This window comes from Molothrus ater, chromosome 9 (genome assembly GCF_012460135.2).
Source record: "Molothrus ater isolate BHLD 08-10-18 breed brown headed cowbird chromosome 9, BPBGC_Mater_1.1, whole genome shotgun sequence".
Taxonomy (NCBI): domain Eukaryota; kingdom Metazoa; phylum Chordata; class Aves; order Passeriformes; family Icteridae; genus Molothrus; species Molothrus ater.
The window spans coordinates 25,495,442-25,523,362 of NC_050486.2; the positions used below are offsets into that span (position 1 = coordinate 25,495,442).

At 41.0% G+C, this 27,921-nt stretch overlaps 2 protein-coding genes across 2 annotated transcripts; one reads left to right on the forward strand and one right to left on the reverse strand.

Annotated features, from left to right (window-relative positions):
* Nucleotides 1-210: 210 nt before the first annotated feature.
* ECHDC2 (enoyl-CoA hydratase domain containing 2) lies at nucleotides 211-6,874 on the reverse strand. The gene is made up of 10 exons (XM_036388192.2): nucleotides 6,827-6,874; nucleotides 5,377-5,444; nucleotides 4,680-4,767; nucleotides 4,291-4,377; nucleotides 3,062-3,154; nucleotides 2,412-2,468; nucleotides 1,815-2,002; nucleotides 1,318-1,368; nucleotides 937-984; nucleotides 211-457 (listed from the first exon to the last, which is right to left on the reverse strand). Exons 2-10 carry the CDS (start codon nucleotides 5,425-5,427, stop codon nucleotides 380-382), a joined length of 741 nt encoding a protein of 246 aa, XP_036244085.1. The 5' UTR covers nucleotides 5,428-5,444; nucleotides 6,827-6,874; the 3' UTR covers nucleotides 211-379.
* Nucleotides 6,875-8,012: 1,138 nt separating this feature from the next.
* Nucleotides 8,013-27,277, forward strand: SCP2 (sterol carrier protein 2). Its single transcript, XM_036387971.1, has 16 exons — nucleotides 8,013-8,117; nucleotides 10,197-10,251; nucleotides 10,829-10,900; nucleotides 11,394-11,525; nucleotides 12,221-12,285; nucleotides 13,308-13,434; nucleotides 14,135-14,198; nucleotides 14,472-14,558; nucleotides 15,177-15,327; nucleotides 16,070-16,217; nucleotides 17,775-17,882; nucleotides 20,240-20,393; nucleotides 22,849-22,942; nucleotides 23,539-23,668; nucleotides 25,070-25,149; nucleotides 26,391-27,277. The coding sequence occupies exons 1-16, from the start codon at nucleotides 8,076-8,078 to the stop codon at nucleotides 26,484-26,486; spliced, it is 1,605 nt and encodes a 534-aa protein (XP_036243864.1). The 5' UTR covers nucleotides 8,013-8,075; the 3' UTR covers nucleotides 26,487-27,277.
* Nucleotides 27,278-27,921: the final 644 nt, after the last annotated feature.

Sequence of the window (27,921 nt, forward strand, 5' to 3'; positions counted from 1 at the left end):
TTCTGTCAAAGCAGTTGGAAGAGCACTGATACATCTTTATAAATTTAATTTCTCTCCAGTGTTTGGTTTTCCTGTTTAAATGCTCTATGTATTCTGCCTTTTTTTTTTTTTTTTTTTTTGCTTATGGTGAGCCAAAGCTTCTCCATATTCCTTCCTTGTCATCTGTGTGAGAGCCATAACCACTGACTTCACATGAACATGCTTTAAAGATCAGGAGTACAAAGTTACATCTTTATTTGGAGATTTGTACAGAAAAACGATCCAGTGGAATAGTTAGAAATGCAGTCCAAGGCAAGGAGCTAAGTGCACAGAATGGTGTCATAAAAATAATCCTAAGAAATCAGTGGATCTCCAGACACTCAAGGGGAAGCAGGACGGGTTATTTGCCGGTGAACCGAGGCGGTCGCTTCTCCCTGAAGGCAGCCATCCCTTCCTGACGGTCTTTGGTGGGAATATTCTACAGGAGAAAAAAAATAAAACACAGGTATGTTTTCCATTTACAACTCTGATGTGTTTTTAAGTCCTGACTAATTTGGCAGTAGTGGTGTAAGACTAAGATTGCTTTTCTTTTAATGATACATAAAATTCCATGTTTTGCAATTAGGAAAAAAAGAGACAGGGTTGCAGTGTAAGTTTGTAGAGTAGCTCACAAACAAAGCACCTAAGAAAAAACCCATAGATCTATATAGGAAAACAATTTTCCCATAATCTTCATACTTCATCATCTTAAAATAGACTGAGAGACACATTATATTGTAGTATTGTAAAACCCTGTATTGTTCCATTAGCTGAGAAAGCTGAATGCTCTCAAAACTTGCCACAGTGAACTTCAGGAGGAATTATTTTGAATTTATTAAACTAAAGCCATTTGTAAAACTCATTCTATAACTAACATACAGTTGTTCCTTTCAGGAATGAATTCTGAAGGCAGATTACCTGGGCATAACACATCCCCTCAATAGCCATCCCTGATGCAATGTCAACCTGGGAAGGAGAGGAAAGGTGTGAGGTTTGTCTGAAGTGCAGCCCTCAAAGCTACTCCAGAGCTCTCAAATCAATCAGAGCAGTCAGTCACTCTCAAACAGTCATAGTAAGTGATCTTCACTCCAAATTACAAGTACAGTATTACTATCTGTAGAAAAAAAAATCCTGCCATTTTACTTTTACTTCTAAAGAAATCTTTTAAAACCTCTGAAATGTTTTTAAGTGTCTGATAAAAATTTTATAACTCATCTGTTCTAAACATTTTACTGTAGTAATTTGTAAGAGCTGCTAGTCTTTGCATTCACTTCAGTATTTAAACAAAATAATTATTACCTCCATTCCTTTGTTTATTGCCAGTTTTCCCATTTTCACAGCAAACGGTGCCTTTATTAAAAACAAAAAACAAACCACAACAAATACTTTAAAATAATTAAATTCACAATAATTTATAACAGATTGATTGTTATATTATTATTTTGCTCCAAATGACATCTTGGTCTACAGAAATCTGCAGTAAGTTAATAAGTATTTTATAAAAATCAATTTGGTGTTGTCTGCAGTTCACAGATGAACACGGTGTGAGTTTCAATGTCCTGCAGGTCTGTGTGGCTGCAGCTGGGGGCTAAACCTGCCCTGTGGGTTAAGCAGCTGGATGTTAACACTTGTTCCAACAGAAACTGCACTCACAAAAAGGAACAGACTTAAAAAGACTTAAAGATCAGGAACCACGACTTCAGTATTTCAGAGAAAGGAATTTCAGGTGTTTGTTTGCTCTCTTAAGGGGAGCACAAACACTGTGTTTACATTGGTCCCATGAGCAATGCACTTACCTGGGGCAGGATTTCTTTAGCCAAAGTTAAAGCTCTCTGGTAAGCTGCATCTCCCTCGCTGTTCTGTGGCACTGAGTGATTTACCAGCCCCATGGAGGCTGCCTGTTCTCCATCAACCTGTCTGCCAGTGAAAATGAGTTCCTTGGCAAGGCCTATTCCAACACATCTGGGCAGGCGCTGGGTTCCACCTTAGGACAACGGGGAAAACACCATTTTCCATTTCTGACAAATGCCTCACTAGTATTTTGTCTCCTTATAAAAGCAAGAACCTTAAAAAATAAAGGGATCATATGTTTTTTTAATAACTACAAGCTGAAGATGTTAACATTTTGAGAGGCATCTGAAAGACTTCAGTATTTTGATAAAAAAGAAAAGGTATAAAGGGACTTTCCTACATTCAGAGGAAGTCTGAGACAGAACTCTTGATTCATAGATCTCTTTCGTGACTGTAAGATGCTACTTCTAATTTACATTCAAAACACTTCAAGTGTTCACGAACACACTCTAATGGCAAAATATTTACAATACAACTGAGAAAGTGAGATTTAATGAATATTAATGAAGGTTTAATGAAGGTTAAGATTTAATGAAGGTTACCTGCTCCAGGCAGAAGTCCTCGTGTGGTCTCAATAAGGCCCATTTTAGCTGATGAAGCTATAGAAAAAAAATAAATGTAGAGTTAGCTACATTTTGATTTGTATAACTAGAACTTTTCCAGATTGAACTGATCAATAAAATTAGAAACTGTCAATACTGAGCTGGAACTCCATTTCTCCGGGTAGCCAGAAAGTCTGAATACTACAGTACTTACCCCATATCTGTCTCAAGTCTGCTTACCCCAGTGTAGCAATTTTAGCTGGAAAAATGACCTCACTCCCTGCTAGATAAAATATAATGGACGGAGGCACAGAAACAGAAGAAATAAGTCTTGCAACCCAAACTGATTTAAGCTGGGAAGGTTAGATCTAGCTAGAGTATATCTGATCCAGTATAAAGTTACTATAACTATTCAATCCTACTAATAAATAGTTTTCTAAAGGAATCCTAATCTTATCTAAAAATAGGTTTTACTTTTTAAGCACAGGAACTACTTTCCAAATAACTAAATGTCACCATTTCTGTACAGCCTTCTCTTGAATTTCTCTCAAGCTTCTGGACTCCATTAACAATCCCCTGTCACGTGTGTAAGTTCTCTTTAAAATGCAGCCATCAGTTACCAGGAGGTTGCTCCAGTGAGCAGCACAAACCTGCCACGCGGAGGTCACAGGCCAGGGCCAGCTCTAATCCTCCACCCAAGGCGTAGCCATCGATTGCAGCGATCGTGGGCACAGGCAGGGCAGCTGCAGAACAGAGCACAGATTGCACAGTTGTGTTCCACAAGTTCTGTTTCGCATGGCTCTGGAATTTAAATCCTTACGTTCTAAAGCTTTCAGTTCAGAATTGCTCAAGGACTCGTTTTCTCCTGCCACAAATTTCTTGGCCTGGAAACAGTAATAAAAACTATCTTCTTGCACTTCTGCCTTCTTTGTAAGAATGCAAAACATGCTTCTTCCATGCAAAGAAGCTTGCAAACAAAGTACTGCAATGCAAAACAGAATCAATCCTCTCCTTGCAAATTTATGACATGAATATTCATCTGTTGCAGTTAGTTAAACAGCCAAAGAGAAGACACCATCCGTAGGCCCCGTCACAACACTTGGTTTTTGTGGTGCTTTTGTTAGCCAAGGCTCCTGAAAACAGTAAACACTGTTTAACTAGGTTACCTCATAGCTGAGGAGCTTGATGTACCTGGAGATTAGATTTTTAAATACTCAGGCAGCTGGATGCAAACTTCTGAGGTGAGCTGGTTCTCTGTTGTAACCATCCCTCTGACTGCTCCTGTCATTTTTTAAAAATTACTGCAATTCTGATTGGTATTTTAGACAGATTTGACTTTGGTACTTCTTTCTAGTGAGAGCAGAATAATTCATAAATAGGGGAAGAAAACTCCTTGCAGAAGCTCATATTCATTTTGCAAAGAAAAAGAAAAGAGAGGTGAGGGAGTTGTAGATAACAACCCCCCTGACATTGCACAAATCCATTTAGCAAATCCATTCAGAGATTCAAATCCATGTTCTTAGGTCTGTGCCACATTTTGAGTGTTTCTGAACATGTACTGGAAGTGGGACAACCAACACAGCACTTGCCTCCCAAGCATTCCACAGAAGTGTGGAATAAATTAATCCTCTCTCGGGTCAGGTATTTATTACAAAGGTGTGTATGTGCTTTATTGTGCATAAGAAACAGATCTTGTCCATGGAGGGGCAGCAGGATGGGATTTAATTCTAATTGGATCTTTCTTTCAGGCATAAGCTGAAGCCATTTGGAAAGCTACTCCTAGGTGGATAACCTGCTGGTTATCCCCTCCTACAGCATTTCTAAATGTTTCACTACAAGTGGTCTAGAATAGATTTTCCAACTGATGTAATCCTTTTACCTATTTCATCCATAAGATTTCTCAGTCTTCTAACAAACTCTCCAACTTCTGCATCATCCATCTTTGCACGTTCCTTTAAATCTGCTCCTAAATAAAGGAGAAAAAGGTTGGAATCCAGGAAAAGACATCTGAAATGTTCCCTCCTGTCCCTCTCAGAGGACAGACCATTTAAAAAGTCTGGGATACAGCATTCCACTTAAGTAAGGTCCATGGAAGTTGGAGTGTGGACATTTGGGCTGCAGCAGTAACGAGAGTGCCCCTCTGTGCCCTTTTGACATATTTATTTTAATTTCTTTTAGCACTCATTTCCAAGTGCATGATCTGATTGGCACACAGCCCTAAGAGCCACCACATTTTCTGAGAATGGTTTGCAGAGCCTTGCTACTGACCTGCACAGAACACTCCTTTCACCTGGCTCTTGAACACCACCACCCGCACCTGCTCATCGAAGCGCAGCTGTTCCAGGGCACTGAACAGCTATGGGGGAGGGAGTGCACACAAGAGAAGAAAAATTTTAGGCATGTGGATATATACTGAAATGATAGCAAGTTCCTAATCTATGCTAGAAGTGTTTTGGGTTTTTTCCCTGCAGGTGCCAGAAAATTCATGGAAATCATGTCAGTAGAACCTGTGGGTTTTTCCACTACAAATTCAGAATGACACATTTCCCCATCTCTTTTTTCCTTCCACTCATAGATGAACCTTTGCTGTATCTAAAATTCCCTTCCTGTCCAGGAATGAGCCAGACTTTCTATAGGATGTGTCATCCTTGAACAGATCACCTGCTAAGGTGTGACAATGAGTATGCTTTTGTTGTAATGACACAAGTAAGGACATTAACTAGCATCTGAGTTAACTTCAATAAATTAACCTAAAGTAGCTAACTTAAATAACCCAGATATCCCTGCCCACATCTAAGGCAGTAACTGTTACATTCTGTTTTTCTCAAGGTTCACCTGTCTTGTCCCAATCATCTGCCCTTCATTATGAGAGAAGGTTTTTTTTTAGATTTCCCACAACTATTCTCACTGCAGTTAGTTATTGATTGTGGTTCCAAACACACTCACAGGCCAGGCCCATACTCACTTCATTTACAAATACTTTTCCCAGTGAATTTCTCGCGTGGGGTCGGTTCATTAGGATTTCAGCAATACCTTAGTAATAGGAGACAATTTCAGTTATACTTCATTTAGTTCTCTGACACAGTAATTCAACTGGGAATAATATCTGCTTATGCTGCATCTTCTCCTTCCTGAAAATGCATATAAAGTATATTCTAAAACAATCGGTTATTTTAAAATTGGAGGTGGCACACCATGTCTACAAAACTCAGTTATGCAGAACAACTGTAAATTCAGTAGGCCTGTAAAAGACTATGAGGAAGCAGACTTTTAGAAAATGATCAGGACATCCAAGAACATATATCTTAGAATCACTGCAGAAATGGGGGAAAAAAAAAACAAACAACAAACCAGAGCCCAAATGGTCCATCTTAGGTTTCTCCTTTGAATGTTATTTAATTTTTATTGTACAGTCTTGCTGTATTCAAGTACATTCCCTAATGAAGGAAACCATCCTCTTGGGATTGCTGTTTGCATGAGAACAGCACAGACAGGTCACACTCAGTTCATGTTCCAGAACCATTTTGAAAGTGAACTCCATTTAATTTCAACATTATAAGCTCATCAGCAGAAAGGACTCTACTCAAAGTTCCTAAGTCCAAGCAGAAAAATAAAACCACAACATCTACCTACTTCTTAGCACATGTGATTTGTAAATTATTATCCAATGGCTTCTGTATACTTTGGAGAGGAAAAAACCCAACATCTTCTCTTTTTTTGTCTGGACTTCTGCTCACTTTGCAAGCCTTAACATTGGAAGATGCTGTTGCTGTGCTGTAGGTGCACAGCCGTACCTTGCACCTGCCTTGCTTGGTCTTTCTGCCCTGCTGGAAGGTCTCTGTTTATTCCTCTGCCTATGGCCGTGGCCAGCTGCTGAACCAGAGATGTGTGGCACTGGAACGGAGACACGAGTGAACAGCGGGAACCAGCAAAGGAAATGTACAGCTGGTAACTACCTAATGTCTTTGTAACCAGCAAAATACCAAGAACTGTTCATAAACTCCTGCAACAGTGACACAGAAAGTAAATCCCGGGCAATCTGAGCCAAACCTCAAACTACTTCGTGGTTCTCATGGATAAATGTGTCAAGGTGTCCTGTCCTATCTTTATCACTGCTGTTAGAAAAATGTTAATGCTATTAGAAAAATCTAAAGTATGCAAACCAGAACTTCCTGCGTTGAGGTCGCATGCACACATAATTTTAGGGGGAGAAAAGTATCTAACTATTCATTCTGCAGCAGCGCTTTGAAAAATAGCATCAAGGCATTACTGAAAGCAGAACAACAAGGAGCGCCCCGGGATCGGCAGGGCTGTCACCCAGCGTGCGGGGGGACACACGGCCGCGCTCACGCCAGGCCGAGCTGTTTCCGCCGGGAACGGCAGAAACGGAGCCGCGCTCCGAGTCCGGCACTCACCGCCGCCGGCCGCGCTCAGCAGCACCTCCGCGCCCCGCGGCGCCCCGGCCGCGCCCGCCCGGCCCCGCGCCCCGCGCAGCGCCGCGGGCACCGCCCGCCACAGCCGCAGCATGGCCATGGCCGCCGCCGGAACCGGCACGGGCCGGGCTCCGCCTCCCGGGGAACGGCCCCCGCCGGCAGCCGGCAGCGCTGACAGCCCGCTGCAGGGGAGCGAGGGAGGAGCCGCGAGGTGGGAAACAAGGGCGCCACCGCAAACAGCACCGCCAGGAGCTTGGCTGGAGTTGGCACCTCCTGGGCGGGGTGCAGCCAGGTCTGTGGGAGGCAGGAGGTGATTTGCATTCTGCCCGAGCCGTGGAGATCCCCAAGGATGACGGAGTGAGGGAAGGGGGAAGTTGAGTGGATGAAGGGTCAGATATTCAGGTCTCTCTGTAAATAAATCTGTAGGTAACAAGCAGCATTTCAGAAAAAGAGAAGGATCTCGTCACGTATCCATCCCAAAGACATCTCTAGAGGAAAAGAATTACAGAGCCACAGGATCAATTGGGTTGGAAAAGACCTCTGAGACCATCAAGTTCTGCCTATGACTGATCACCACCTTGTCCCCCAAACCATGGCACTGAGTGCCACGTCCAGTCTTTCCTTAAACACCTCCAGAGATGGTGACTCTCTGCCCAGAGCACCTCCCTGGGCAGCCCATTCCAATATTTTGGCACCCTTACTGTGATGAAATTCTTCCTAATGTCCAACCTAAACCTCCTCTAGTGCGACTTTAGGCCATTTCTCTCATGCTGTCCCTTGTTCCCTGGGAGCAGAGCCTGACCCCCAGGGTGAGGAGCTGTGGAGAGCAGCAAGGGCCCTCCGAGCCTCCTTTTCCCCCGGCTGAGCGCCCCCAGCTCCCTCAGCTGCTCCTCGCAGGACTTGTACTCCAGACCCTTCACCATCTTCACTGCCCCCCTCTGGAGAAGCAGCGAACTTCATTGCACGTCCTCTTTGGGAAAACGCCTGCTAATCGCCGGGATGGGGGAATTCAGGGGGATAAGCAGGGATGTTTGTAAGACCGGCCATGGCTGCGCTTTGGGCAGGGACACCCGGCCCGTGCTGCAATGGGGGCGCTGCGCCTTTAAGGGGCGGGTCCATGGGGCCCGGCCCCCGGGCGCTCGCTCCGCCCCCGCCCCGGTGTCGCTGAGGGCCCGCGGGACACGGCGACAGCAGCGGGAGAAGCAGGGATCGTCCCGCCGCCATCGCCATCATGCAGCGCCGGGTGTTCGTAGTGGGCGTCGGCATGACCAAGGTACCGGCACCCGTCTGTGCGCGGGGGGACCCGGCCCGCGCCAGGCCGGCCTCGCCGCGCCCCCCGGCTGTCCGCTGAGGGGGAAGTGCTGCGGAGGAAGTGCTGCGGGAGCCGCCCGCGCCCTCCCCGGCGCGGCTGGAGCCCCTCACGGGACGCGGTGGCTCCTCGGGAGCGCGCTGGCACAGCCCGGTCACGGCCCGGCGGCAGCGGCTCCGCGCAAAGTTCACCCTCGCTCGGGTGCGGGGGAGGCCGGACCCCGGCCAAGGTGAACGTGGTGCTCTGCAGAGCGGGTCGATACAGCAGCCCTGCAGCGAGCACGGTGTCCCCGTGTCCCTGTGTCCCCACTGCCGCTGGCCCCGGGCCCGTCCCGGGACAGGGCTCAGGGCAGGGTCTGTCCTGGGGCCTTTCTCTTCCCGTCCCTGGGGTTGTGAGCGCACGGTTCGCCCCGCTCAGCTCCTCCGCAGCTCCCCGGAGCAAGCGGAGCCAGGTGGGCGTGGGGCTCCTCTACCAAGTAACAAGTGATGGGACAAGAGGAATTGGCCTCAAGTTTGCACAAGGCATGATTAAGGCTAGAATTAGGATTAAGCAAAATTCCTTCACCGAAAGGGTTGTCAAACCGAGGAATAGGCAGCCTGGGTTTGGAAGTGCTGGGGTAACAGTTGGACTTGATCTTTAAGGTCTTTTCCTACCTAAACGACTTTATGATTTTCAAAGAAGAACATTAAAAAAAACATTTTTGGCATGATGGATGAATCTTAAGACAGCTTTGACATTTGCCAGGGTAATCAGAAACTCCTCCTCCTGGCCACCTTTTAAATAATAGCTTTTTTGTCTTGTTGCTGCACGGGTGCCTCTCCAGCATGCGATGTGATAGGGGAGGAATTGAGAGGTTAAAGGCAATTCTGTTAATTGTGTTTACTAGACTAGATCACAGAATGTAGTAATAGAAATTATTGAGCTCACTTATGATATCCTCATGGAAGAGACAAGTAAAACCTGTCAGGCACCATATTGTATCTTAAGTATTTTACAATGAAATCTTTTAGGACTGTAATCCTTCTATTTGATTAACATTAATGATGTAATGACTGCTAAAATTTGTTATATCTTCTGACAACAGCAGTCCACGTTTCCTGTGTGTTTAACTGTCAATTCCCCAGTGCTCTGCATTTTCAGGAGTCGATCATCTCAGTTACCACTTGAGCATGACTTGAGGAATTGTCAGGACTCTTCTCCTCTCTGTTAGCCCAAGCAGTATCAATACAGACTTCTACAATGACCAACTCACCAACTTATGACCTTTGCTGTGTAGGTTCTCTGTCTAAATTAATGAAAGGAGGCTCTGCAGAAAGTACAGCCAAGTGGTACGAATGGCTGGAGTCAGGGACATAAGCAGAAGGAGGCAGCAAATTGACTTTCATATGCTCACAGGGGACATCAAATAATTTGTAGGATTATAAGTAGTTAGCATGAGGATTTCTTTTAGCAGTGACACTTTTTGTTAGTGATGTAAAAATGCAAACCACATGTACTTGTGATGGTCTCTAATGAGTTACACTGCAAAGAAAATAGAAATGTCACCTCTACTCCAATGTTGAGGAGTAAGGTATGATAAATTCTCTACAAAGAACAAACATTTTCTTGTTACAAATAGGATTATAAGAAAAAAAAAAGAAAGAAAAAGTGTAAGGGAAGTATTTATCAGAGCTTCAATGAATATTATGATGAATTGGTGAAGATTACAGTTATTCTCTGTCCCACCCACAGGCTTTGGACAGGATTATTGTCCATCTCCATAGTCATGGATCTTCTTTAACAGTGACCAGAAATGGCTCTCAGCTCCCATAAAGTTGCACTATTTTCTCCTTTTTGCCATTGCAGGGTCTGGCAGCAGCACTTGGGAATTGTAAAGATTTTGTACATGCACTTTTGGGTCAATGAAATTACATTTTTTGCATTATTTAAAACTTATTTCTAAATTAAATCTAAAGCTTTTAAATATACCAATTTGAGCAAAATATGAATTAAATCTCATGGTGATTTATTCTCAGCTTGTTTTCCTTCTTTTTCTCTTGCCAGTTTTCAAAGCCTAGTGAGAAGTGTGCTGATTATCCTGACATGGCTAAGGAAGCAGGTAATTTAGTAATAAAGCGTTTGGTTTGATTGCTGATGTTTTTTTAGGTCTTACAGCCAATAGTTTTATTACACACGTGAAGGAAAAGCTACTGGTTAATAAATAGATACATCTAAAAAACAGATTTAAAACTCAGACCACTTTCAGCAAATCCATAGCTGACCTGTCCAGGTCAGCCCTTCCAGGCTGAAGTCAGCAGGATAGCTTAAAACTGGATTGTGCACTTAAATAATTGAATACTTACCTATATTATTGAAAACCTACTCTCATTGGGATGAACAACCTTGGGCATGAGCACAGAATTGATTGAATGAAATTTTCTGATAAAGAAGCTTGTTCAGAACTCAAAATACTGTGAAATTGTCCTTATGAGAATGAAGTTGTCCTTATGAGGTACAAGACCATATTTGTACCATATAATAAGGAATCTCTACAACTCTCATTTGTGAATGCAAGACTCATACATACTACTCTAGGTTTGTTTGTTGTGGTTGTGAGAGCTGATTTTTTTTTAATTTTACCTTAAATTTTAAACTTTTTTTCCAACTTTTAAACTTTTTTTTTTTTTTTTTTTTAGGCCAGGCAGCTTTAGCTGATGCTGGGATTCCTTATTCAGCAGTGAAGCAGGCGTGTGTGGGTTATGTTTATGGTGAGTATTGTTTGATTGGGATGTGACTTCTGCGACAATTGCAGGCTGCTAGGTAGATAAAGTATGAGGAATGGCATCAAGAAACTTTCTATTATGGGGAAATCTATTTCTGTTCCAAAAAGCTTTTTCTATTTACTTTCCTTCTGGTTCTCTATCAGCAATTGTGTTGTGGCAACTGAAGTAGAGTCAGTCTGCTGTGGTACCTAGAGCAGCTCCCAAGCCACACCTCTGGGACCCTTCTGTCCAGTCCAGTTATGTCCCTTTGATTCACAGCCTGTGAAACAGAAACAGGACAAACCTTTCTGGTTTTAAAATCTGAGGAGTTTCATCTTGTTTCTGAGGTTCTTTACTGTGCATACCTGAGAGCCATTCTCAAGGTGGCAGCTCAGAAGTGCAGGATTACAGTTTAATTGGTAGCATTGCACATACTGGCAGCAAAAGCAGAACTTTTGTTAGTTTGTGCCTTATTTTAATGTTGTGTTTCCGTTTGAAGGTGACTCAACCTCTGGGCAGAGGGCAATCTACCATGGTCTGGGTCTAACTGGCATTCCCATCATCAATGTTAACAACAACTGTGCTACTGGAGCCACTGCTTTGTTCATGGCCAGACAGCTTGTAGAAGGAGGTGGGTTGTTCTGCTCTGTGACCTCAGAGATGCAGTAGGATGGTGTATGAGGGTGTACCTGTCTTTTCCTGTGTCATGTCCTGAGTATGAACCTAATCAGTTCTGCCAGTTTAGTGTTTCTGCAGTAATTGTTTGCAGGAGTGCAGAACAAGTGGCATTAGAGTACTGCAGGCACTAAAAGAAGAATCTGCTAAAAAGCTTAGCTTTTTTCTTTTAGCTTGAAGTTACTTCAAGTGTTTAACTACCACGTTTTTGGAAGGGAGGGGAGAGAGCAGGCTGACAGACCTGCTTTGAACCATCAGATTAGTCTTTCCTCCTATTTTTGCAGTTGGTTTGTGGACTTTGATACTTTCTTGCACTGATGCTGATGTTTCTGTACTGACAACCATAGTAACACTGTGTATGATTGTTTAGTATTTGTAACTGAGACATAAATGCTTGCTTGTCTATGAGAGTTGCTGTCAGACAGTTAAGAATAAAGCCCAGTGCTGTAGTGATCTTTCATTCTTAGGTATCGATATCTTTGTATCAATATCTTGTCCATCTTAATGTAGCTCTTTCAAAAATGAAGGAGGAAGGAAGAGCAGCTGGCAGGTGTTTCTGTACATATCTTGTAATGGAATAGTTGTTAGTACCCAGTGTCTTTTATAATCACATTGTGCTTTAAATAGCCACAAATTTTATTTTATTTTAAGGTTTGGCAGACTGTGTTCTGGCACTTGGCTTTGAGAGGATGGCAAAAGGATCTCTTGCTTCAGGTGTAAGTGTCTGAAACACTTGATATGCTTCTGTTTGTACATGAGATGCACTTCTTCCTCATTCTCTGAGATGTATTATCAATAACACCACTTGCTTTACTGTGTTCCTGTAGATGATGACAAAAGAAACCATTAGTTTGATCTAAATAATCTTTTAGTGAGTTCTGTGATTCTGATGGCAGCTATGACATACTATAAAAAAGAAATTCTAAAACATTCCATGCAAAATCCATGTGTCATGTTTGTTCTATTTAGCCAAGATTATGTTAAAGGCTGGGTTAGTGGGGAGAAAAGGAAAATACCAGATAAAATGCTGAAGCTTTGAGTAACTGAAGTGTCTTTCTCAACAACAGCAAATCAAAGAAAGATTCTGGCTCTGCTGCTCTGATGCTTACTCAGTTGACATCTTAACACACTCTCCCAAAAACTGAGGGCTTCTTGACTCTTATTTGTTTTTACTGGAGAAGTGTGTGTGGGTTTGTTTGTATTTTGCCTTAAGGCAAGCAATATTAGAGCCCATATGTCATTTAACTGCAGAACTGCCAAATTCGATAATATATTCAAGAGGTTTGGGTGAAAAATGTTAAATTTAGCAAGTGATAAAAATGAGAAAGAGTTATCTTTTAACATGCTTTACAATATTTCATCTAAGCTTAATTGAAAATACTACTAGAGTATTAATTTTATAACTTAAAGCTATGTAAATGGTAGGATTTTAAGTGAGGTGAAAAATACCTAAAGTCCCCTGCTGAAAATAGTGACTGTGATTAAAATCATGTAGCAGTGATTCTTGCCATGAATCAGTGCAGTGGTTATAATGTCAAGCATTTTCTGCTTATTTCCTTTTTTTTATAGCTGGGAAATTATCTATACTTCTGATCATGTCTCTGAAGTGCAGCATACTGCCCAGGGACTTGTTAAAATATTAGAAAAACCTATCATTTGTTTGAAATCTGTGACAGTTTTGTCATGATGCTGGGAAAAAAAAAAGAAATTATGATTTGCTTTGTATTTCTGTTTTCAGTTTGCAGACAGAACTAATCCTATGGACAAACATTTGGAAATTATGATAAATAAATATGGCCTAGCAAGTGCTCCAGTGGCACCTCAGATGTTTGCAAGCGCTGGCAAAGAACATATGGAGAAATATGGTCTGTTAAAATACATTTTTTCATTGTCTTCTCTCTATGAAGTGATTTAAAAGCAATAGGATTTTGTTTTATGAAATGATAGCATTAAGGTTGCATAACTCCCTGCACTTTATCCCTGTGCCTTAGGATAGGTAGATGGGCATGGGGCTGAACTGTTTGGCAAAAGCTGTTGGGTATTTGATTTGATTTAATACCTAGTACAAGGCTGCTGCCACTGCTGTTTGCTGCCCCTGACCAGACAAGGAAATTGGCTCCAAGGTAACAGCCAATTATTATATATATAATATACAATATATATAAATCTTTTATTTGCACTTTTAGGCTATTATATGAAAAAAAAAATATAGACTTAGACTCTACAATTTCACTGCAGCTGTTTTGCACTGATAGGAAAATGATCATTTAAGTTCCAGTAGTAGAATAATACATCAAATAAAATGCACTTGCTTTCTGTGTTTTTATGTGAGACTTAAATATGCAAGTGGGTTGTTCTGTCAGCTAAAACTCAGCCATGTTTAGTAGTCTTTATCTAATTTTGAAACCTCAGGTGAGATCTAAGGAAAGTCTTCATAACAATGTGTCTCTTGTAAAGATGCTTGTAAAGGTCAGATTCTTATATGACACAATATTTAAACTGTTATGTCAGCACTGTTTGAGCAAACAAAGTATTTAAACACAGGGGTTTTTTTCCCCTTTTCAGGGACAAATCCAGAATACTTTGCGAAAATTGCATGGAAGAACCACAGCCATTCAACCAACAACCCGTGAGTCACGTACTCTGCCTCTTGTCAACATCCCTGCTTGCTAAAAAAATTCATTCACAACAAAGTAGTATTTTTAGAATATGTTCACAATATTTTCAGCATATATTCATTAATATGGAATGAGAAAAGAAATAAATTATTCTAGAAATATATGAAAAACTAATTCTCTATCCAGTGCCTTATACTTTGTAAAGAGAGCTCTATAGCTGCCTAATAGTGTGATATTGGTATGTGTACTGCTCAGTCTGAGATGGCACCTGTGTGTTTCCTTAGGTATTCCCAGTTCCAAAAGGAGTACACGTTAGATGAAGTTCTGCATTCTCGCAAAATTTTTGATTACTTGACTGTCTTACAGTGTTGGTAAGGAGAGGACTTTGCATTGTGAAATAGATCTTGATGTTAGGACAAATATGGTAGGACATCTGTTTAAATAAAGTCTGTTTGAGTGTTAATTATAATTTACAGATTGCTTTAGGTAAAACTTTCTATAAATAAATGTGGAAAATCTGAAACGACAAAACACTAGGTACTTGCTCTCAGTGTAATACAGTGAGCTGAAAGAAGTTTTGTACTTTGGGGTTCTAATGTAATTCTGTTCTTTTACTAACGTGCATCCATTGCTGTTAACTGTTAATTCTTCCCTTCAGCCTTTCCTAAGCACTCCTGGAGGGTGTATATATGTTTATATATGTTTATAGCCAAGTAGAAGCTTTGATTTGTCCTAAATTGAAAAACCTTAATGACACATTTCTATTTTGACGTAATGATTTTCAAATGCCTGCTGTAAATATTACTGAAAGTGTCCAGTAAGCACTGATGGAATTTATAGTTTCAGTGGTAGCAGCCAAAGAAAGTGGAATTTTGTTTGTTGGGTTTTTTTGTATGCATTAAAAGATAAATCTATGGAAGATCAACAGTCTAATGAAGATTGACATTACTGATTTAGAACAATAACATCATTATTTTTCTTTCAATCAGTCCAACATCAAATGGTGCTGCAGCTGCAGTTTTGGCTAATGAGGAGTTTGTGAAAAGGCACCAATTGCAGCCAAAAGCTGTGGAAATTCTAGCACAGGTGATGGCTACTGATTATCCAAGCACATTTGAAGGAAACAGTTGTATGAGGATGGTAGGTTTACAATTCTGTATTCCCTGGTACTCATTGGGGTGGTTTTTCTGAGGTTTTTTGTTTATGGTTTTGGGTTGGCATTTTGTGGGTTTTTTTTTGTTTGATTTTGGGTTTTTTTAAGTACCTGCAAGTGCTAGTGATGCTATAAACATTTTCATGTCAGTGAGCAAACATATTATGCTGTGTGGTGAATGTAAAATTGATTTCATTTGGACAGGTATGGAATAAGCAAAGAGTATGATTGTGGAATGATAATAAGTAACTTATAAACAGGCTATCAGAAACCTGGTTTTTAACCAATTATTTACAGGCTGTTTTTTAAACAACTTTACAGCAAAAGAAAATTCCTTTAATTTTTCTCTTTATAATAGTAATGGAATTTAAAACAATCAGGTGGATCATAGAAAAAGGTAACAGTGCAATTTGAGGATTTGTTTCAAGGCTGTTGGTCTGAGTCATGCAAAGGAACAATTTGGGTTGTGATCAAGGTTAAGGAAATAGAGGATTTTCCCCAGAAAGGTTTTGCATGCCAGCAATAAGCCTTAGAACATGTTATTTCTTTCTAGACAATTTTTATTGTAAGAATATCAAACTCTGACATGTGATGCATTAAAATAAATCAGAATACCATCTCCTTCTTTCACTGACCAGATCTCTAGAAGCACAGTTAAGTGTAAAACTTAAACTGTGAGCTATACTTCTGTAATGATATTTTAACATAGAATTTTTCCTTTTTTTTCAGGTTGGCTATGACATGACTAAAAATGCTGCACAAAAATGTTTTGAAAAAGCAGGGCTGAAACCTACAGATGTTGATGTGATTGAACTTCATGACTGCTTCTCAGTTAATGAGTTCATCACCTATGAAGCTCTGGGACTGTGTCCAGAAGGTAATAGCAGCAGTGGAGATAATTGTTTTATTAAAATGGAAAGCACCAGGAATACCCAAATTAAGAACTCCTGTGATCTCAGGCCCCTTTTTTGGAGCTGCACTCTATCATAATCTTACCCCAAGATTTCCCTCCATCTGCATATTTCCTTTTAAGAAGATAAATATAGGACAAGAATTGCCTGTGGGGGGCCTTAGCCAGTCACTGATCTTTGAAACATCTTTGCCTCAGATTTATTGGCAAATTGTCAATGTGCATCTAAAGTCAACTGTGTAACAATGCTCAGATTAGTTTAATGTCAGTGAATTTGCAACAGATTCAATGGCAGCAGAATTTAGCTCTGTGTCTGTAAGTAAAATCATTAAAGTTTTCTGCTGAAGAGGGTTTTTTATGGTTTCAAATAAATAATGCATTGAACTGCTATTTCAGTTCATGATGTATTTAAATTGTAAACATATTCTTGTTTTGCAAAGATTATCATCTGATATTATCTTTCTCTAATTTGTTTTTAACTAACTGTGAGGAAATACCATATTCTGGCACTAGGTGGTATATTAAGTCTGAGCTTTCTTGCTGAAGCAGACATGGAACTCCAGGAAGACTTATGTGTTTGCCTTTTAATATCTGCATTCTACTGTCATTTTTGCTGACAAAATGCAAAAATGGTAAATGTTTGACATATTTAAACAGGTGCATTAAGCTCTTTAGGTTCATTCCTTTAATTGATGCAGAGTAATCCTGGTGGTACTTGTCTATTTGACTAATTAGCCTTGTGCATGGTTATTTAATACTGCTGCTCTCACAACCCTTTGTCAGTCTGGCCTTAATAGTATATGAGACTTATCTTGGAATGATAGATAATTAGGCATAAAGATTAATGAAATGGCACAAGCCACTGTGGATTTAGATGGGCAAATCTAACCTGGTATTCTCATTTAATGGCACCATGGAGCAATGACAGATCTTTTTTACACTTCAGTGTTAATGTAGGCTGGAGAAGCTGGTACAAGAATAAATGAGTAAGAGCCTGGTTAAAAGGGAGAATTGTCTGTAGTCTGGAAAGCTAAATAATTCTGAATATTAGTCTTCTGAGTGGTTTTATTCACTATTTTAATGTCTTAATACAGCCCAAGGTACCATTAGTTGGCCTTTGTGGCAAGGGTTTGTGTTCAGCTTGGTGCTCATATTCAAAGTCCTGGGGGTCACAAATTACAACTTACAAAAAATGTAATTATCACTGCAGTTTCATGAACAAAATATAAATAGCTTCATTATACTGATTACATCATAATGCTGTATACACCAACAGAACAATTCAGCTGCAAATTAAAAACAAATTTTGTACCAAATGCTTCTCTTCCATGTTATGCTTTCTCCAATGGTATGAGCAAGTCTCATTAATGTAGTTTGGCCAATTTTTGCTCTTTGTAAAAGATGAGCTGTAACATTTCCTAGGGTTTGACTGACAGGTAGCACCTCTGGTAAGTTACAGGAGAACTGAAAAATCACTTACAAATACAAAAAGAACATTTTTCTTACATGAATACTGTTTTATAGGAAGAGCATGTGACCTGATCGACAGAGGAGACAATACTTATGGAGGAAAATGGGTTATTAATCCCAGTGGTGGGTTGATTTCCAAGGGACACCCTCTTGGTGCCACAGGTATGCAAAACCTTCATTTAATCATACCCATTAGATAAGAGATACAGCTCTTGAGCAGGCAGGTGCTTCCCACCTGTGCTTGAAATGTGAGGGCCTCAAAGCTTCTTCCCTCAAGTCTTCTTTCCAAATAATCCAAGTGTTGGAGCAGGGTAACACAGCTTAATCTTCCTAAATAATTGCTCAATAGTACAACTTCTGAATAATATTTGAATAACTGTTCTAATATGATGTCATCCTTTAAAATTCTGGTTTTGGAGATTTTTCCTGCCTCTGAATAGCCTGTACCATTGTTAGCTGTACTAGAGCCTATTTTGTTAAGTCTTGGATGTCAAAATATTTATCTGATGTTTACAACAGAAGCTCACTTGGTCACCATTTCCCAGCAACATAGGTTTCCCCTTTTTTTTGTTTGTTTTGGTTTTTTTTTTTTCCTTTCTTTAAACTGCTGTTCTTGTTTCTAAATGAGTTGGCTCTTGGACAAAATGTGTTGGATTTGTGAAGATAATTCACCCTCCTTGGGTGAATTTGGAAATGAGAAGTTATCAGAAAACTGGAGAAGATGAAACCTTGTGAAACACCAAATCTTAATCTAAACAGTTGTAACAGTGAGCTACAATATGCAGTTAAGTGTGGGGGCCAGAGGAAGTGTTAGGAAACTTTGGAGGAAAAGGGTTCCAGATAATGAGACTGTGGATATCCTTAACAGAGTGAGAGTACTGCATTGCCAGGTTTATGTTAATTTTTGTCAGTTACACAGTGATAGAAGCAGAGGCACTTTGTGCCATTCTTGCTTCTCCAGTGCCGTGGGATGGAGGAAGAGTCAGTAAAATGCAGAAAATGACAAGTCCTAGCCTGTCAGCTTCATTTCCCTTGGAAACAGTCTTGAGGCCAGTTACATGCTAAGCAAGGGTCATGTAAATCCTCTGAAATATCCAAACCATTGCAGGGCAGGCTGTACCACAGTGCACACCTCTCCTTGAGGCTGAGAGAATGTGAATGAAACCTGTTCATTCTCATCTAGGACTGGAATTTTAAAACTTCTTAACTTCTTCATAATGTGTCAGTTGGCAACATGTACAATTCTGTACATGAAGTGCAGACTGCTTGTCTGCCTTGTCCAAGGACCTGTGCATTGTCCAGGGGAAGGGAAAGGAGAAAAGTGTGAGGAATGTGCAGAGAAGGGCAATGGAGCTGGGGAAGGTCTGGAGCACAAATCCTGTGAGGAATTCCTGGGGGGACTCAGTTTGGAGAAGAGGAGGCTCAGGGGGAACTTTCTCATTCTCTCCACCTCCCTGGAAGAAGGGTTGTAGCCAGAGGATGAAAGGATACAGCCTCAAGCTGTGCTAGGGAGGTTTAGGCTGGGCATCCAGAGGAATTCTGACACAGAAAGGATGGTTAAACATTGGAATGGGCTGCCTGGGTGGTGGGGGAGAGCTGAAGGAAGGACATGACCCACTCGGTGCTTGGTCCTGGGCTGGTCTCGATGGTCTCGGAGCTCTTTTCCAACCGAATGAACTCCGGGATTCTCCCGGAGCGGGCCTGGCTGCAGAGAGGGCTGATGGCATGGCAGAGGGTGAACATAATCACAGAGTGTCAGGGCTGCCGTGCAGAGGGATTCCCCTTCCTTTGGGTTTCCCAGGGACATCCAGTTCTGTGAAAAACGCCAATCGCTTGGTTTTAAAATTCTAAAAGTTTAATAGTAATAAATGGTTCTAAAAATAGTAATACACTTAGAGTAATAATAATTTGGGACAATTTGAGTCAGGACAATATGAGACAATAGATACAAAGAGTTACACACAGTCCGGGTACCTTTTTCTGGGCAGCACGAGCCTGAAAAAGGACCCCCGTAAACAAGGGATTAACCCTTAAAAGCAATAGCCTGTTGCATATTCATACACTTCATACATGATGCATAAATTCCATTCAAACACAGGATTCTGTCTGGTCAGCGGTCAGCTTCTTCCTTCTAATCCTAACAGCGCCTTCAAGGCGGGAAGAAGTTCCTTTCTTCTGATAAGAGGGCAATAAATTCTTTCTCTCTGAAAGATTTAGATGTCCTGTGGCTGCTATCTCGCTGCGAGTCCTTTCTTTAAAAAAAGTATCCTACATAGCATAGTTTCTATTTTAACATTTTTTATAACCTAAAACTATATTTAACACACTACTTAAGAGAATTAATACAGCATTACTTTCTAACACAACACATATAATATTCACTTTAACATTTGCGAAAAGCCAGTCATAAAATGCATGCATTTTTCACCAGTTCCCTAGCTGGCAGTTTCCCCGAGCCCGTTCCCGGGTGCGCGGCGGGCAGGCCGCGGGCTGAGCCGGCTCTGCGCTCGATGTTTCAGGGCTGGCGCAGTGCGCGGAGCTGTGCTGGCAGCTGCGCGGGCTGGCGGGGCGGCGCCAGGTGCCGGGGGCGAAGGTCGCGCTGCAGCACAACCTGGGGCTCGGCGGCGCCGTGGTGGTGACGCTCTTCAGGATGGGCTTCCCCCGGGACAGCAGGTGAGCCGGGGCTGACACACGCCGGGGGCTCGCCCGGCACGGGGGGAGCCGCGGCTGCGCCGCCAGGCCTTCCGGAGCGCTCGGCTGGGGCTGCACGGAGCGCGGGGACAGCGCTGCCGGCCCAGCCTGGCTGTCCTGCTGCCTGCGCCCTCACGACTTCGTTCTTTTGGAGTTACTGCCGCTGCTCAAGGGGGAGATTGCCCTGTAAATTAAACACTGCTGTGTTCCTGCAGCACTGCACGTCTGTACTGAGGTTAAAATTCACACACTCTCGTGTCACATTGAGCACTGAGAGTTATTGAAAAGCTCGCACCGGCTTGTAGAAATGGCTCAATGTGGAGCCATTCCTCAATGAGGAAGAGCGATGTTCCGAGGAAAAAAGCCACCAAATAAAAACCAGTCCGAGAATAAAACAAGACACATTAAAAGCGACTGATTGAAACTAGGTATCTGCCAAAACCAGCGAGACATTCATGGGAGCAGAGAAACCACTGCTTTCATTGCTAGAATTGTTACTGGTTTAGCTCTGTGAAGGATTGCTTTCAGCCCTGTTTCATGTGATACTGTAATTCCTTAGAGTTCTGGGCTGTTACTCGCTGCAGACTGTGCTCTTGCAATTGTAGCATATTCCAGAATGGGAGAACACTGATATGAAGGTGTCTGCATTCTGCTGGAACTCAGTGCTCAAATGGACAGGAATTGAGAGAAAACACTTAAAATTTATATTCTGGTATTTCAGGGGACACTTACGATACAGTTCCCTTTACATTTTCAATTTCAGCTTTCCTTAGAAAGGCCTGGTTATTGTGGGTATTATGGCTTTTAAAGCTCAATCCCAGTGCTTTGTTTTCTCTGAAAACCCGTGAACAGCAGAATTTATCATACACTGGCCTTTCAGAAAGAAACACACCCCTCTCCTCCCTCCCTCCTCCAGCTGATATTTCTAACATCTGTTTCAGCTAAACCTGTGCAATTCCTGGGAGGTGACAATATAACCTGTGGAAGAGGTGATGAGAGAGAAGCCACTGAACTTTGAAGGGCTGCAGCAGTGATTTTTTGTGGTGTCAGGAGTGATAATTCTGTCTCTTTTTTAATCCATAAGAGGTTGTACCATGTGAGGAAAAATATGTCTTCTGAGGGATTCTCTTCAAACATGTTCACGTAACTTGTCAGTGGGTGTTGGTACAGTTTTACATCTGAAGGGAAAAGACTGTTACAGGGAGTACACCTTTTCCCATTGCTTTGAGCTTTGTCTTTAAAAATACTGTCACTTCATGGAAAATGTTGCTATTTTTATATCATCAGCCTTGAGGTGCTGCTAGAAGTAATCCTTCCTGTCAGAGAGAGCTTTTCATATACAGATAATATTTCTCCTGAAGAAACTTAAGTCTAATTTACTGTAGCTCATTTCACCTTCACTGGTGTTCAGGATTTTTAAAATACTGTTTTAAGTACAACTCAACCCAGAAAAATCTTAGCAACGCTCATTTCATCTTATCCTAGAGAAGCTTAAAGCCCCTTAGTTCTCCCAAAGGCTCTGTGTGGGAGATCCCTGACACAGGGAGTTGCACCAATGTGTGTCAGACTTTGGAATGGAACAGAGTGGCTGATGTGCCCCTTATGTAACTGAGTGATGATGTGCATTGTGAAATTAAGGGAAAGGTGGTGAAACTCCATGTTTATGGAGATCCTTCACACCAGTTTCCTACAATACAGTCAGTCACTGGTTCCAGATCAGGCCTGTGGCTTTAGTAATAGCTGGTAAGAATGTGAATCAAGGCAGCAGGACTTGATCAGTTTTGCATTAGTTTTTGAAACAGTTCTGCTTTTTGTTTGGTGGCTTTTTCTGAACTTTACAGTGTCCATCCTGTTAGTACAGCCTTGGTTTATTAGCAAAATGGATGTGTCTCCTTAGACAAGACAGTGCCCACTCTGGCCACCCTGTCACACATCTGCAGGGCAGTGTCACTGCCACCCCAGTAAGTTCCAGCAGCATTTCCTGAGCAATTCTATCACTTCAGCAGTATCAACCCTGACCACAGTTCTGGGCTCTGCTGCCAAGAGGTGGTGATAGCAGGGAACCTGTTCCTCCTGCTCCTTAAATTGCCATTTCTTAGGACATTTCTCTATACCTTGGCTCTGTGTGACCCTGCAGGAATCAAGAATTGGGTTTCATATTGCTATCAGGCCATGCAGGGTGATTTCTCCAGAGTATCAGGAATAAGATTAATGATTTACTTCCATTGTAAAATTGATCTTCAGTTCATCCACACAGAACACCCAGATATCTGGAGTGATTGTAATTCAGGCTATCAAGAGAGCAAGCTTCACTTTGATACCAGAGTTGCTTTGTACTAATGAAATGTTCCTTGCTGGTGTTAGGCCCATTGGTGGTCATTTGAAGATGTTGAAAATGTGATTTAAAGTGTTTAAATTAATGGGGTTTTTGTTTCAGCAATGGCCGCATTGCAGCTGTGCCTCTCAGTGCAGCAGTTGATGGATTTAAAGCACACCTGGTCTTCAAAGAGATTGAAAAGAAGCTCCAAGAGGTATCTGGCTACTTCTTTTACCTACAACAGGATTTTAATTGATAACAGAATGTGTGTGAAGCCTGTTGGGAATGTATTAGCATCCACCACTTCTTCGGGACTGCTCATTGAAATAAATTCTATAGATTGGATTTTGTAATTTTTACAATTCTTTGTAAAAGAAGCCTTTTACACTCTGCCATGATTTTAAGTTACCTTTTCCCAGATAGTTACTACCTGCATAAGGATACTTCAGTGGAGGCAAGTTTAGATTGTAGGTGAGGAGCTTGCTAACTAACCAAAGAACTTTGTGTTTGGGGTTAGGTGCTTGCCTTTTAAGTGTGATTAGAAGAAGAAATTGCATTTTGTCAAACTCATGTCAGGACAAGGCTATTAGAACTATTCTTAGTTTAATAGATTTCAATATAGACAGTCAAAGTTTGAGTTTTTTTGTTTGTTTAGATTTTTTTGATGGTTGTTTAAATGATGCCTAGTGGCAGGAATAGATATTTTTATGTTAGTAGAAATGGTGAAGGTTTTTAATTACTTTTGTTAAATTAAGACTAACTGAAAATTATGTTGAAGTAAATTACTTTCTCATTCAATGGTCATTACAGGAAGGAGAGCAATTTGTTAAGAAAATTGGTGGAATCTTTGCCTTCAAAGTAAAAGATGGTCCTGGTGGGAAAGAAGCAACTTGGATAGTAGATGTGAAAAATGGTAAAGGCTCTGTGGCAGTTAATTCAGGTCAGTGCTCTTTTATTATGTCATTCAGAACACACATAAAACTAATGAATACAGACTCATATTCTGTTCAGGTTGTAGTGACCTTGAGCAAAAATTATGTAGAGCTACCTTAATTTTAAACTTTCTAATTACTGACACTTTTAATCCATGCTGTTTCGGCCAAGAACTAAACAGCTTCTACTCTGAATCTGTCTGGAGATAATAGTGTATTTTCTGAGAGGCTACAGACAGATCTGTGATGTGATTTCACAGGAATCAGAATGAAAACAAAAAAAGTGAAAATCAAACCTCAGGGATTTTGTTGCTCTCACCTCTTAAAATTTGGGCCAAAAATGTAATTTGTAGCCGTTTCTTCAGTTGCTTTGTTGGAGACACTGGTAAGCAGTAAACTGGTCTGCCTTGTCAGGTTACTTCTCTGCAGGTAGTTAAACAACAAAACTTGATTGGTTTCAGTGCTGTATCAGCTGACATAAACTTCCAGTTCCATTTTGAAATAAGAAACAGACTGGGTGGTGTTGGGGAGCCCCATAAAAATATTGAGAACACAAGATTTGTACCCTTGCCATGAAAATGTCTTGTCACAAATCTGAAGTCACACATCCTAGTAATGAAAATGAAAAAAAAAAACAAACCCAAAGGCAAGAGCCAGTCCTCAAAATCTGATATATCCATGAACCTGCAACACAAACTTTTAATTAAAAACATGATGGGGATTTGATTCAGAAATTCACTGTTATGTTATTACAAAAAGAAGACCACAGTCTTCTGTTGCATGGGCAGCAATTTGTCAAAGATTTCAATCTAATAATGAGTGAAGGAAAAGATGTGTGCAGATTTTAGCCCTTTGGTTTACATATCAGTATTTACATCAGAGTTTATTAAAACAAATTTTCAGCTTACTTAGTAAGAAGATCCTAGAAACTTCTGTACTTGAAAGACTTCAAATGAGTGCTTTCAGAGTGCACATGTTGTTCCCATGGAAGGAGAGGGCAGGAAATGCCTGAAATGTCAGTAATGAACATCTTAAGAGAGTGTCCCAGTGGAAAACTCATCTATTCCAAGCTGATCTTCATACTAGCAAATATAAGCTTGATAAAGCTGAAAAATGCTTATCAGTGCTTGCAATGAACATTCTGTCTGGATACAGGTAATTGTTATTGATTTTCAGTGAATTAATTTGCTTAGCTTTTCAGGAAGGCCCATCTTTCTCCACTGTTGAGGTGCTCTGTGCTACAAGGTGGCCCAGCTGCCTCTTGCTGGTATTGTTTTAATGGCTCTTGCTTGTACATACTTCAGATATCATTTGCTGACCTGTGGTCTGAAGGGATGCTCCACACAGTTGTAACTCCTATAAGTGTTTCATTTCTGAGTTTGAGTCTTCATTCTTCTCCTGTCTTGCAGATAAGAAGGCAGATTGTACAATCACCATGGCTGACACAGATCTGCTGGCACTCATGACTGGCAAAATGAACCCTCAGACAGTAAGTACAGCAAAGATTACCTGATCAGGGAACAGGTTGGTTTGTTTTGAATGTGTTTAAGTTGAAATAATTTGAATGTTTTCATCCAAAACTGCCATGGCTGATCTGAAAAATGACAATTTTCGGTGTGCTCTGAACAAATCACTCAAAGTGAGATTCATCAAGAAGGACAGGGATGTGTGTCAGGTAGCCTGCAGGGATGTGGCCTGTGTTATATCCCAGAATATAATCCCAGATATAATAGTGCTTGGTTTGCAGAGAAGAGGCAATCCTGTTTTTGCAACATGCCATGAGAAAGGCCCACATTCCTTCTTTCTTTGGAGGGCTTTACCCCCATAGCTGACATTAGTGTAAGGAGTCACCTTGATGCTGAAGAGTAGAAATTGAGCTGAGCATCCACTGAATGCCTGTCATTTTTCGTTGTTGGGTGGCGAGTTTGGGGGGGTTTTGTTTGGTTGATTAGTTTCATTTCTTTTTTTTATCCCTCTATGCACCAAAAGCAGTCATAGTGTACAAGTAAACCAGATGTTTAAGTTAATTTTAAGTTGCTGTTCTGTGCTTCCAAATTTGAAGTGCTCTGGGTAACTGTTTCAAGATTTTGGTCTGGTAATCATGGGGTAAATTTTGCAAACTGAAACGTGTCTAGGAGAAGTTTTAAGATAAAACACATTATAGAAATGTTGTAGTATCCATGTAGAAAATTCAGAAGCAACTCCAGCTTTACATCTACATTTTGGATATTTTGGTGCATGCAGTTTATCTCCTTACAAGGTCTGGAGGAAAAAATCCAAATTTTCTGCATGTCTGCTTTACAAACAGACATTTGTAAAATTGAATTGATCAGGAACAAAGCCAGTTGAGGCTGAGGAAGATTGAGCTAAGAAATCAGTTATGGCACCTACTGTCACTGTGGCTTTATAGTCTGCAGTTGGATTAATGAGCTTGTCTGCTATGAGCAGTCACCACCCAACCATGGGCTGTTCTGCCTGCTCCACGTACAGGCCCATGGCTGTGATAATCTGAGAAACAAGCAAGTTTATTCTCTTTAGGTATCAAAAATACAATACAACTTCCTCAGCTTGCTGTTCTGCAGTCAGACAATACATTTATTGCTGGATGTGAGGTGCCAGAACTGTTGGAAATACCAAACTGCTCATCCATAATAAGCCATAACTGTCTGGAGGAGTGCATTTGGGATAATAGGTTGTATTGCATTTCACAGAATTTCTCTTTCTTTTCAGGCATTCTTTCAAGGCAAATTGAAGATTTCTGGGAACATGGGCATGGCAATGAAACTTCAGAATCTACAGCTTCAGCCAGGCAAAGCTAAACTTTGAGCTCAGTAGAGTAAATAGTCAGTACTTGATATTCTTGACAAAAAAGTAGAATTAAACTAGACATTATCAATAATATGGCACAGCCTGGGTTTGATTGGACCTCTCTCACCTAAATTCTGTGGTTAGAACCTTAAATCTCTTAACAATTTCCATCAGTTTCTCTATGGCTGAGCTTGAGGCACTAACATTTAAAATGGTACATGGTGGGGCTTTGTGACAGCTTTTGTTCTAATCAGTATGGACAATTTGTAAAAATTAGAGCTGAATTAGGCTGCTTACTGTTGTTGAGATTAGGTGGGTAGGAAGAGAGGAAAGTTATAAATAGTTTGGCATATCAATGAAATGAGTTGCATTTTATAAAGGTTGTGATAGCAGATCATACAAATGCTTTCTGACTTCCATTCTCTCCAATTTGCTGCTGCTTAACATTAAAATGATCTTGTAAAGGGGATCTCTAACATTTTTTTAGAATAGGAATTTGCTATAAAATACTTTTCTTATTACTACTTTGGAATTAAAAAATAAACAAAATATCCAGAAGTAAGCAGGAACTAGAATGCTGCTTTGAGGTTCACAGGATTTGATAATACTTCACCTTGAGAACAGATTAGATTTGCCAGGAGAGCAGAGAGGGAGGATAACCAATATGTTACCTGGTTTCTCCTGGTAAAAGCTGGTGTTGATCATGATGAAACTCTTGTCAGTTATGTAAAAGCTTTAAGTTCTGTTTTGGGAAAATGTATTCTGGTTGGAAGTTTAATAGAAAATTAAATATACTTTTTCTGTTCTTCTGTGTGTCTCTTGGTCAGATTTTTAAGCGTGGATTTCATGTTAATGTACTGAACTGAGGATTTTATTCAGGTTGTCACGAAGGACACCTGCAGGCATCCACCTTTTCCTCCTCAGGCACTAAAAACTTCATCCATAAACTTCATCTCAGTCCAGGAGACACATCTCACATCCTCACATACTTGGGCTATGGCTGAGGAGCTTACACTGAAACTTTCACTTCCCTGGCTTAACGAAAGTAATAATAAAAAAGAGCAAATTCAGGCCAATCATTCTGCCTCCTGCTGGGAATGGTGACAGATTGCTGAGCAGTTAGAATGGCTCTACTGCATCAGACCAAAAATCCTTCTGGCCCCCTGGATTCTCTCCCTGTTGGTACATTGGAAGAGGAAGATGGCCAATCATCTGTTTACTCAGAGTACTTTCCTAACTGCCACTGTCTTTTTTTTTTCTCCCAGCTCACCAATTTGAGCCAAAAGTGAATATGTTTGGATTGTCTTTCATGAGTTTTTCCAGTACCTTTTGGAATCCTTGGACAGCTTTTTTAGCATGGATCATGATTTTATGTACCTACACATCATATAGAATTAAACTCACTCCTTTTCTATCCTATACATTGCAGTTTTATACCTCTTAGGTTTTGAGG